Genomic DNA, 12,690 nt, shown 5'->3' on the forward strand with positions numbered 1-12,690 from the left:
ATAATAATAATAATAATAATAATAATAATAATAATAATAATAATAATGTTTTACATTTCCTTCTATTATAATTTCCTCTGTATATCCGGAAGGGCTATTAATTACAGTTTTACCTTTCTCATTTAATTCATATATAATCATGCCATCATGGTTACCTACATCGTACATGATTTCTCAAAACAATGTTTCAGGCAGAGCTCAGAATATTTTACCGCATCTCCAAAACGGGTAAAACATTAGTTTTATTTTCATGCACAAAATTAGGAAAAATAAGTGAATGGTATATAAGAGTAGATATGTAGCCAAATGCAAACAGAGAGCTGGTGAAATACATGTTAGGCCATAAATCTGAAAGAATAGTTTGAAAATATCACAATATGTTGTCAAAACCTGTAACAAGGAAATATCCCAAATTGTTTAAAAGTAGAATACGAGTAAAACAAGATATTCATTAATCATGTTTTTTTATCACAGGATTTTTTTTTATAATGATACTGATAAGCTAACTTGCTAAGACTTTTTGTGCCTATCTATTAATTGATAGAGTGTCGCAAACTTATTTTGCTGACTATACGGAGTGACCAGTAAGGAACCAGGAATATAAACAAAGAAGACCCACACAGGGTGGCCGTTACAGAGATTATGACCCATTACTATCTAAACTGGACTAGTCAGGAGTCTCGGGACTTTGGGAGGAACCAGAAAATATTAATGTATCAGTACAATAGTAAGAAATAAAAAGTCGACTCTTATATTTACTCTTGAAGTTGATTTTGTGTTAAGATGAACAAACCTGGATAACCAACGTTAGGCCTATCAGCTTCAGTAGAATAACCGGTAACCCAACGCAAAGCTGATACGAAGTCCACGGCACCTGTGTTGGTGAACAACCTTTATATCATGTAACTACTTCACTATTAACTCAATAAATCATCAAAAGTTTATGTTTAACTAGACGTTTGCAACAGGAACAATGTCCATTTTTCTGCAGAGGCTGCTGAATAACAGGTTAGTGTATCGTTCTTGTAACACTAGTTGTCAAAGAAATCTGATGCAATATTACTTTCAATACATGTAATGTAAGGACATAGTCTTACCCGCCCTGTTTCCTTCCCTGGACTCTTTTCTGTATATTGTAACTTTATTATTTATTCCACACAGTGGATTTTTGTATAACAATGTTGCTCTCTTTGGGAGCTTTATATTCATGTATAATAATGTATATTTCATTAGGTTACTGCCTTGATAGTTTATATTTATATTTGAACGAAAACTCAAATTATTTTGGCAGCTGGAAATGTTTCCCTCCAGGGCTACTTATCCTCCGCACTCTGTAATATAGAGACCGTTGCATGTTCGTTCAGTAAATTGTCAGTCTCTCTGCTCGTCTTGTTGTCCTCACAACTGGTGACCCCGGAGATGTTGGAAACGCATAACAGTTTTGGCTTGCCATTAACGGACTAATTACGGCTGCGTTTCCTTTGTATATCCTTTTGCCATTAACGTTTAACGCTGTCTTTTGGCTTTATCCCACTTAGTTTCGTGAGGCAGCAACGATGAGTATATCTGACATAACCAGCTCATGCCCTTGGCCCGATGCGTCAACTGACCATGATGAAACCGCCCAGCCCATCGTGCCAAGCACCCACACAGCTGCCACCATTCTCACTACACGGCCTCCTGGTTTCTGAAGGTGGACGTACTCTTCAGGGTGGCCAAGCTAAACAACCCCTGCACCAAAGTTGACATCGTCCTGACCTCCATCCGTCTCGGCAAGGGCACAGAAGGTCCTTGATCTTAGCAATAGACCTATGGGCGACACCTCTCCCTTAGAAGCATGGGATGAACTGGTTGGACTTCCCATGCTGCCAAAAACTGACGCCAATGGACGACGACAAGAGATAGGCCTATCTCGCGAAATATTCCTTCGACGCCTTCTGCAGGACGTGAGAGCCCAGCTCACCGACACCCTGCCAATGAACGACCTCCTGTCAAGGGCACAGAAATTATACGAAGCTTCCAAGGCCTCCCGCCTTGGCGCATCATCCTCCTTCAGCTGCTTATCCCATGACTCCTCGCCCTGATGAAGAAGAAACCTCTGCACCCGATGTAGCAGAACCATAGACTGAACCCGACTTGGTGTTTCTACCACCAGCAGTTTGGGAGCAACTCAATGAAGTGCAGGCCCCCTGCAAATTCCCGAAGAAATTCTGAATCCAGACACCGCCGAGATCAACCGTAGCCGCAGTAGCAGATCATGGCAAGATTGGATTCTACATCCTTGACGCCGTATCCAACCTTAGGCTTATGGTTGATACCGGCTGTATGCAATCAACATTCCCTTCCTCACAGGCCGACCTAAACCGGGCGCCTAGCAGTTATGCCTCCTCGGTCATCGCCGCCAATGGATCCGGTGTTATGGGACTAGGGTGCTTAAAATCTCAATCATAGGCTGATTTTACTCTTGGCCCTCCGCCATCACTGACGTCAGACACCCCCTCCTCGTCGCTGACTTCCTGGCTCACCATGGCCTCCTCGTCGACGTCACCGGGAAACGCCTCATCGACACTGGGACATGCCGAACCCACCCACTACGAACTGGTCCAGGTATCACACCATTATCCACCGTCGTAGCGCACCCCTACGCCGCCCTTCCTCAGGAGTTCCCCGACGTTTTCAAGCCGGAACTTTGACACTCACTGGGATCCCCCTTCAAGCATGGGGCCTACCACCACATGAACACAATGGAACCTCCCACACGCACAAAGTTCCGCAGCCTCCCGCCGCAGAAACTGAGAGAGGCCATACGTGCCTTCGAAGACATGGAACGGATGGGCATATGCAAAAAGGCGTCCAGCCCTTGGGCATCTCCGCTCCACATGGTAAAGAAACCAGACGGAACATGAGGACCTGCGGTGACTACCGGCACCTTAACCTCATCACAACGCCAGACCACTACCCGCTGCCGAATATGCAAGACCTCACCAGCGCCCTTCATGGGGCAAAAATTTTTACTTAGAAGGACCTTCTTAATAAATCATACTTTCAAGTTCCTGTGTACCCGGAGGATGTGCCTAAGACCGCCATCATGACGCCGTTCGGCTCCTTCACCTTCTCATATCCACGTTTCAACGACTGATGGATAGCATCTGGGGGAACCTGCCGTTCTGCGTCTGCTACGTGGACGACATCTTAATCTACTCCAGGACGAAAGAGGAAAACTGGAGACATGTCTGCGCCGTGCTGAAACGCCTTCAGCAGAACGGTTTGATCGTGAGCTTTGACAAATGCACGTTCGGTGCCAAGAGGGTGTGTTTCCTCGGACATCAAATATCCGCAGTGGCCGTGAAGCCCACATCGACCTAGATGGATGCCGTGAAAACCCTCTTAAACCCAACGACCATCTGGCACCCTCAGGAGTTTTTGGGGATGGTAAACTACTACCGTCGCTTCATCTCCAACATCGCCCACATCGTGACTCCCCTCAACGACATCCTGAAGAGAAAAGTCAAGAAGCTCGTTTGGGGTCCCCTGTAGCAATGCGCCTACGACAGGGCGAAGGCAGCCCTCGCCGAAGCCACCACCCTTATGTACCATGACGACAGTGCCCCCCCTGAAGTTAACCACCGCCGCCAGCAACGTTGCCTGCGGTTCTTTCCTCGAACAGATCGACAACGGTTACCCGCAGCCCTTGGCCTTCTTCAGCAAGAAACTCAAACCCGCGGAAACCAGGTACAGCACGTTCGACGGTGAGCTTCTCGCCGTCCATCTCGCCGTCCGCCACTTCAGATACATGCTTTAAGGAACCCCCTTCGCCCTCGCAACGGACCACCAGCCCCTGATCCACGCTTTCACGAAGTCTTCAGACGCATGGTCCTCTCGCCAACAACGACACCTGGTAACCATCGCAGAATTCGTCTGCACTATCAGCTACGTACCGGGTAAGAAGAACCCCGTCGCTGACGCCCTCTCCAGGATCGAGATCAATACGGTCCACCTCGGGATCGACTACGCAAACCTCGCCGTAGAACAGCAGAACGACCCAGAGGCCCAAGACTATCGTACGACAGCATCAACGCTACGGATGATGGACATTCCCCTCGGACCGGCCGGGGAAACCATCCTCTGCTTACGCCCATGGATTCCTGTCTCCTGTAGAAGGAAGATCTTTGACGTCATCCACGGATTATCACACCCCTCGGGTCGCACTACAGCCCGCCTTTTATCCGAGATATTCATCTGGCCAAGAATCAAGAAAGACGTCCGTGAGTGGGCGAGAACCTGCATTAACTGTCAGACGAGTAAGGTCAACCGCCATACTGAGGCGGGAGTCAGCGATTTTCCCCAACCCAAGAGATGATTCGGACACATCCACTTGGACGTCGTGGGACCTCTGCCGCCTTCAGGTTCTGCAAGATACCTCCTGACGATCGTCGACTGGTCCACTAGATGGTTAGAAGCAACTCCGATGTCCGAAGCAGCCACCCACGCCTGCACCGAAGCTCTCCTGTCGAGTTGGATCAGCCGCTTCGATGTCCCCGACGATATCATGACGCACCAAGGTTCTGCTTTCTTGTCAGAGATCTGGCGCTCTCTTGCAAACCTGATGGGAACGACATTCCACAGCACCATGGCATACAACCCTGCAGCGAACGGCATGGTCGAGAGAGCTCATCGCACACTCAAGGCAGCCCTGATGGAGAGATGTACGGACGAACATTGGAAAGCGCAACTCCCGTGGGTCCTTCTTGGCCTTCGCACCACTCCCAGGGCAGACCACGAACCTTCTCCTGCGGAGAAGGTCTACGGCGAGGCACTTGCAGTCCCTGGCGAATTCTTCCCTGCAACTACTGACGACACCAAGCTGGATCACCTGAGAGAAATCGCAGGGAAATTCAGACCATGCCTGAAAACATACGAGAACAGGACCTGACTCTTCACGCCCAAGAACCTAGCCGACTGCGACTACGTCTTCATCCTGGTCGATGCTCACTGTCAACCCCTGACTAGACCTTATCGCGACCCTTACGAGGTTGTCAGAAGAACAGCCAAATCTTTCCTCCGGAACATCCATGGACAAGAGGATTGGGTGACGATCGACTGATTAAAACCAGCAAAGCTTGAAAGCAACAAGAAGGTCACCGCGGGCCCTGGTAGACCCAGGATTCCACCTCAGAACAAATCATCCACCAGATGGGAGAAAACCACGCGATGACGGGGGAAAATGATTCCTCCGAATCAAAGCAACCTTCCCCTCCGCTCAAGCACCAGATGGGAATTACGTCGCCCTCCATGGTACAGGGATTAATCGCATCAACCATCTACAATACCCGATGTCTGGGTGGGAAGTACTTGTAAGGACATTGTCTTACCCGCCGTGTTTCCTCCCCCTGGACTCTTTTCTGTAAATTGTAACTTTATTATTTATTCCACACAGTGGATTTTTGTATAACAATGTTGCTCTCTTTAAGAGCTTTATATTCTTGTATAATAATGAATATTTCATTAGGCTACCGCCTTGGTATTTTATATTTATATTTGAATGAAAACACAAATGATTGTGGCAGTTGGAAATGTTTCCCTCCCGGGCTACTTATCCGTCCACACTCTGTACTATAGTGACCATTGCATGACCAGTAAATTGTCAGTCTCTCTCTCTGCTCATCTTGTTGTCCTCACAGTAACACTTATTGTATTATAGTAAGAATTTTATATAATACTTGACAGTCTCCTTTCCCCTAACTTGACATCATGCAAAGCTTTACAAATCTAATGTTCTAACTATCCGGGTATTATTATTATTATTATTATTATTATTATTATTATTATTATTATTATTATTATTATTATTATTATTATTACAAGCTAAGGTACAGCTCAAGGGCTCCAATAAAGGAAAATAGCCCAGTGACAAAAGTAAACAAGGAAGTAAATAAACTACAAGAGAAGTAATGAACAATTAAAATAAAATGTTTTAATAACAGTTACGACATTAAATTAGATATTTCATATATCAACTACAGAAACTTTAAAAAACAAGGGGAAGGTAAATAAGATAGAATGTAATGCCCGAGTGTACCCTCAAGCAAGAGAACTCTAACCTAAGACAGTGGAAGACCATGGTACGGAGGCTATGGCACTACTCAAGACCAGAGAACAATGGTTTGATTTTGGAGTTTCCTTCTCCTAGAAGAGCTGCTTACCATAGCTAAAAAGTCTCTTCTATCCTTACCAGGAGGAAAGTAGCCACTGAACATGTACCGGATTTGATAATTTTGTCCCTGTCCTGTATTTACCCTTCTGGGACACCCTTATTGTCCTGTTTTAGTTCACCATAATAACATTATATTTTTCAATATTAATCTTACCCGATGATCATGTAGCTGTCAACTCCGTTGCCCGACAGAATTCTACGGACGGGATACGCCAGCGATCGCTATACAGGAGGGGGGTGTACTCACCAGCGCCATCTGTGGTCAGGTACTCCAGTACTTCTTGTCAACACCACCTCAATTTTTCCTCTGTCGTGCCGCCGGCAAGACCTACATGGATACGCTGTTGATTTTGGAGTCTTTGTTCACGGTTTTGGTGAAGTATTTGCTCTAAAATTTAGCCTTCGCTGTACAGGAAGCTTTTCCCTTAGCTTAGATAGCTTTTGGAATTAAATTGATTTATTGGTTAACGATCTTTGCTTTACTTTGGAATTCCCCCTTGACTGTTCTCTAAATTCAAGATGTCCGACCACTCTCAAGCTCCTAAATTTAGGCGATGTAGTGTTAGGACTTGTAATAGGCGTCTTCCGTAGGCCTCTGTTGATCCTCACACCGTTTGTTCCGACTGTAGGGGAAAATCCTGTCAGTTGGAAGATCGATGTGGGGAATGTGCTGGGCTTTCGGAATTCGAATTTAATGAATTCCTCAAATATACAACTAGGTTAGAGAGGGAGAGAGTTAGGAGGAGTTCTTCTCGCTCTTTGGTTTATTCCTCCCCCCATGACCCTCAACCTTTTCCTTCCCCTGTGGTGGTGACCCCCGAACCTGCTACGAGTGCTCAGCCTGATATGACGGATATGTTGCGTGCCATTCAGGCTCTTGGTGATAAGGTGGAGTCTTTAGTTAGTGACCACAATCTTCTCTTGGCAGATGTCAAGGAACTTAAAGTGAAGAGTGCAGTGGGAAGTGTTAGTGCCAGTGCTGTGCCTAGTGTCAGTGTCAGTGTTGCGCATGAGGATACTTCTGTGCGTGCCAGTCGTCCTCCCAGTCCGGGACCTCTTGCAAGCTCCCAAGCCCAGGGGAGAAGCAACGTCGAAGGGCAAAAGGGTTCGGCAGGCCTTGATCGGCGCACAGTTGTATCCTCAGTGGTTGCGGGCGTATCTGATAGAGATCGTCACTTCCACTCCCAGACGATTGAGCCCTTAAATTCCTCGTCTGCGGAAGAGGTTTCCAGGAGGAAACGGTGGACCCAGGTCTCATGACCTCTCAAACGTAAGGTCCCTTCCGAGCTAGTCCAACGGCCCAGGTGTAGCCACTGGGCCAGTTCGGACTCGCCGCAGTCATCTGATGACTGCACACCTCCTAAGAGAGGTAAAGCGGTACCTCAACAGGCCTCTGCTCCAACTTCTGTGGACCCCAAGTGGTCTTTGCTGCAGACTATGCAGTCTCAGCTTGCGGCTTTGATGCAGGAGTATCAGGCAGAGAAGGTTAACACACCTCCTCCTGCGAGCGCTCCTCCACCTCTGCGCAGTCCTCCCTGCCAGACGCATGTTCTTGAGGCTCCTCCTGCTTCCATGCGTGAGCTGCCGCATCGGGAGTTGCCAGGTTCCAGCACTATGCAGCAACCTCCTCTACCCATGAGGCAGGAGCCTCATGCTATGCGGCAACCTCCTCAACCCTTGAGGCAGGAGCCTCATGCTATGCGGCAACCTCCTCTACCCATGAGGCAGCAGCCTCATGCTATGCGGCAACCTCCTCAACCCTTGAGGCAGGAGCCTCACTCTGCGCAGCAACCTCCTCAACCCTTGAGGCAGGAGCCTCATGCTATGAGGCAGCCTCCTCAACGCATGCAGCACGAGCCTCTTACCATGCAGCAGCCGCATTCTTCGCAGCATGAGCCTCATCCCATACAGCATGAGCCGCATACCATGCAGCATGAGCCTCATGCCTTCCAGCATTCGCTTCTGACCACGCTTGCTCCTCAGACCACCGCAGAACCTCCCTCACTCCAGCCTCCTGACTTTGTCATTGCCAGCCCTCAGTCTCTTCAGCAGAGGCATGATGATGGATCCGCAAGTGCGCATGCACCCGTTCTGCAGGATTCAGCCATTCAGCCTGCCGCTCTACCTTTACCTCTCGCTACTCAACTCTCAGGCGATGAGGTTTCTGAGGATGAAGCTGCTCACCTGGATGATCCTACATCTGATGTGGAGGGACACAAGTCGTCGCCGCCTTCCTTAGACTTTCGCAAGGTCCTGGCTCTGTTCAGAGAGTTGTACCCTGAACACTTCGTATCTGCAACTCCTCGTTCTCCTCCATCCGAGTTTTCTCTAGGCATGCAGCCTACTATGTCTGCCTACACCAAGCTTGTCCTCACCAGATCATCAAGGAGAGCTTTGAGGGTTTTAGGGGATTGGTTGCAGTCCAAGCAGCAACTGGGAAGGACCTCTTTTGTGTTTCCTCCTCCTAAGCTGGCTTCTAAGTCGGGCGTCTGGTATGCCACGGGAGAGGAACCTGGCTTGGGGGTTCCTGCCTCTGCCCAGGCCGACTTCTCAAGTTTGGTTGACTCTCCCCGCAGGTCGGCTATGAGACGCTCGAAGGTCTGCTGGACCTTTTCTGATCTGGACCACTTGATGAAGGGAGTCTTTCGCGCCTTCGAAATTTTTAACTTCCTCGATTGGTGCCTGGGGGCCTTAAGCAGGAAGACTGCTCCTTCTGACAAAGACTCGGCCATGCTGATCATGTCCAGTATGGACAAAGCAATTCGCGATGGTTCTGGCGAACTTGCGTCTATTTTTGTCTCAGGAGTCCTCAAGAAAAGGGAACATCTATGCTCCTACTTATCGACTGGTATCACCCCTTGCCAGAGGTCACAGTTGCTGTTTGCTCCTCTCTCCAAGTTCCTGTTTCCGGAGGAGTTAATCAAGGAGATGGCTGCGGCTCTTATCCAGAAAGATACGCATGACCTCATGGCCTCTTCAGCACGTAAGGCTAAAACCTTACCTTCCGTGCCGAGATCTTACCGCACCCCTGTGGCTGATACACCTGCTACCAGATTCATTCCGCCCTTTCGTGGCAGAGCCTCCAGTAGAGGAAGTACCCGTGCAGACAGTCACAGGGGCAAGTCCAAGAAAGGTGCCAAGTCCACGAAAAGCAAGCTTTGACTTCCTTCCTCTCCAGACAGCTGTAGGAGCCAGACTCAAGACCTTCTGGCAAGCCTGGGAGAGCAGAGGTGCAGACGCTCAGTCTGTCAAGTGGCTAAGGGAGGGTTACAGAATTCCGTTCTGCCGCAATCCCCCTCTGACCACATCTCCCATCAACCTCTCTCCCAACTACAAGGAGAAGGACAAGAGGCTAGCGTTACATCAAGAGGTGTCGCTCCTGCTACAGAAGGAGGCAGTGGTGATAGTCCGGGACCATCAATCCCCGGGCTTTTACAACCGTCTCTTCCTGGTGGCCAAGAAGACAGGAGGTTGGAGACCGGTGCTTGACGTCAGTGCGCTCAATGCTTATGTCACCAAGCAGACGTTCACAATGGAGACGACGAAGTCGGTCCTAGCAGCGGTCAGGCAGGAGGACTGGATGGTCTCGTTAGATCTGAAAGACGCCTACTTTCACGTTCCCATCCATCCAGACTCCCAACCTTTTCTGAGATTCGTCTTTGGAGAGGTTGTGTACCAGTTCCAAGCCCTGTGCTTTGGCCTGAGCACGGCACCTCTTGTGTTTACGCGACTGATGAGGAATATTGCGAAATTCCTTCACTTGGCAGACATCAGAGCCTCCCTTTATTTAGACGACTGGCTTTTAAGAGCTCCCACAAGTCGTCGCTGTCTGGAGAGTCTCAGATGGACTTTGGATTTGACCAAGGAACTGGGCCTCTTGGTCAATTTAGAGAAGTCCCAGCTCGTTCCTTCCCAAACCATCGTTTACCTGGGGATGGAGATTCAGAGTCGAGCTTTTCGGGCTTTTCCGTCGGCCCCAAGAATCAACCAAGCCCTGGAGTGCATCCTGAGCATGCTGAGGAGGAACCGATGCTCGGTGAGGCAGTGGATGAGCCTAACAGGGACTCTTTCATCGCTAGCCCTGTTCATCGAGTTAGGGAGACTCCACCTCCGCCCCCTTCAGTACCATCTGGCAGCTCACTGGAACAAGGATATGACGCTCGAGACGGTCTCTATTCCTGTTTCCAAAGAGATGAGGGCTACTCTAACGTGGTGGAAGAACAGCATTCTTCTCAAGGAGGGTCTCTCGTTAGCTGTTCAGACCCCCGACCATCATCTCTACTCGGACGCATCAGACTCGGGCTGGGGCGCGACATTGGACGGACAGGAATACTCGGGGACATGGAACCAGGAACAGGAAACGCTTCATATCAATTGCAAGGAGTTGTTGGCGGTTCATCTGGCCTTAATGAACTTCAAGTCCCTCCAGCTAAACAAGGTGGTGGAGGTGAACTCCGACAACACCACAGCCTTGGCGTACATCTCCAAGCAGGGAGGGACTCATTCGAGGAAGCTGTTCGAGATCGCAAGGGACCTCCTCATTTGGTCAAAAAGTCGAAAGCTCACGCTGGTAACGAGGTTCATTCAGGGCGATATGAATGTTACGGCAGATCGCCTCAGCCGGAAGGGTCAAGTCATCCCCACAGAGTGGACCCTTCACAAGAACGTGTGCAACAGACTTTGGGCCCTGTGGGGTCAGCCAACTATAGATCTGTTCGCTACCTCGATGACCAAGAGGCTCCCATTGTACTGTTCCCCGATTCCAGACCCGGCAGCAGTTCACGTGGATGCCTTTCTGCTGGACTGGTCCCACCTCGACCTGTATGCATTCTCGCCGTTCAAGATCATCAACAAGGTTCTTCAGAAGTTCATCTCTCACAAAGGGACACGGCTGACGTTGGTTGCTCCCCTTTGGCCTGCAAGAGAATGGTTCACAGAGGTACTGCAATGGCTGGTCGACGTTCCCAGGACTCTCCCTCTAAGAGTGGACCTTCTGCGTCAACCTCACGTAAAGAAGGTACACCCAAGCCTCCACGCTCTTCGTCTGACTGCCTTCAGACTATCGAAAGACTCTCAAGAGCTAGAGGCTTTTCGAAGGAGGCAGCCAGAGCGATTGCCAGAGCAAGGAGGATATCCACTCGCAGAGTCTATCAATCTAAGTGGGAAGTCTTCCGAAGCTGGTGCAGAGCCAATGCAGTTTCCTCTACCAGTACCACTGTAACCCAAGTTGCTGACTTCCTGTTACATCTAAGGAATGTTAGATCTCTATCAGCTCCTACGATCAAGGGGTACAGAAGTATGTTGGCAGCGGTTTTCCGCCACAGAGGCTTGGATCTTTCCACCAACAAAGATCTGCAGGACATCCTTAGGTCTTTTGAGACCTCTAAAGAACGTCGGTTGTCCACTCCAGGCTGGAATCTAGACGTAGTCCTAAGGTTCCTTATGTCATCAAGATTTGAACCTCTCCAGTCAGCCTCTTTCAAGGACCTCACTCTAAAAACTCTTTTCCTCGTTTGCCTTGCAACAGCCAAAAGAGTAAGTGAGATTCACGCCTTCAGCAGGAACATAGGTTTCACATCTGAAACGGCTACATGTTCCTTACAGCTCGGTTTTTTGGCCAAAAACGAGCTTCCTTCACGTCCTTGGCCTAAATCGTTCGAAATACCTAGCCTTTCCAACATGGTGGGTAACGAGCGGGAGAGAGTTCTTTGCCCTGTCAGAGCTCTTAAGTACTATCTTAAAAGGTCAAAACCCTTGCGAGGACAATCGGAGGCCTTATGGTGTGCTATTAAGAAACCTTCACTACCTATGTCTAAGAACGCAGTTTCTTACTACATAAGGCTTCTGATTAGAGAAGCTCATTCTCATATGAAGGAAGAAGACCTTGCTTTGCTGAAGGTAAGGACACATGAAGTGAGAGCTGTGGCTACTTCAGTGGCCTTCAAACAGAACCGTTCTCTGCAGAGTGTTATGGATGCAACCTATTGGAGGAGCAAGTCAGTGTTTGCATCATTCTATCTCAAAGATGTCCAGTCTCTTTACGAGAACTGCTACACCCTGGGACCATTCGTAGCAGCGAGTGCAGTAGTAGGTGAGGGCTCAGCCACTACATTCCCATAATCCCATAACCTTTTTAACCTTTCTCTTGAATACTTTTATTGTTGTTTTTGGGTTGTACGGTAGGCTAAGAAGCCTTCCGCATCCTAGTTGATTTGGCGGGTGGTCAATTCTTTCTTGAGAAGCGCCTAGGTTAGAGGTTGTGATGAGGTCCTTTAGTATGGGTTGCAGCCCTTTATACTTCAGCACCTAAGAGTCGTTCAGCATCCTAAGAGGACCGCTGCGCTCAGTAAGGAAGACGTACTTATTAAAGGCAGAGTAATGGTTCAAGTCGACTTCCTTACCAGGTACTTATCAATTTTATTTGTTATTTTGAATAACTAATAAAAATGAAATACGGGATACTTAGCTTCTTGATT

At 48.7% G+C, this 12,690-nt stretch overlaps 1 protein-coding gene across 2 annotated transcripts in view; it reads left to right on the plus strand.

Annotated features, from left to right (window-relative positions):
- Positions 1-586: 586 nt before the first annotated feature.
- LOC137620681 (LETM1 domain-containing protein 1) overlaps positions 587-12,690 on the plus strand; it is a 113,155-nt gene continuing 101,051 nt past the window's right edge. The window contains exon 1 of one of the 2 annotated variants that reach the window (XM_068351027.1): positions 587-1,008. In XM_068351027.1, coding sequence (XP_068207128.1) covers positions 974-1,008 — 35 coding nt within the window. In that variant the 5' untranslated portion in view covers positions 587-973. The remainder of the gene's footprint in view (positions 1,009-12,690) is intronic. The other variant, XM_068351026.1, reaches the window with a different exon arrangement.

This window comes from Palaemon carinicauda, chromosome 27 (assembly GCF_036898095.1).
Source record: "Palaemon carinicauda isolate YSFRI2023 chromosome 27, ASM3689809v2, whole genome shotgun sequence".
In the NCBI taxonomy this organism is placed as follows: domain Eukaryota; kingdom Metazoa; phylum Arthropoda; class Malacostraca; order Decapoda; family Palaemonidae; genus Palaemon; species Palaemon carinicauda.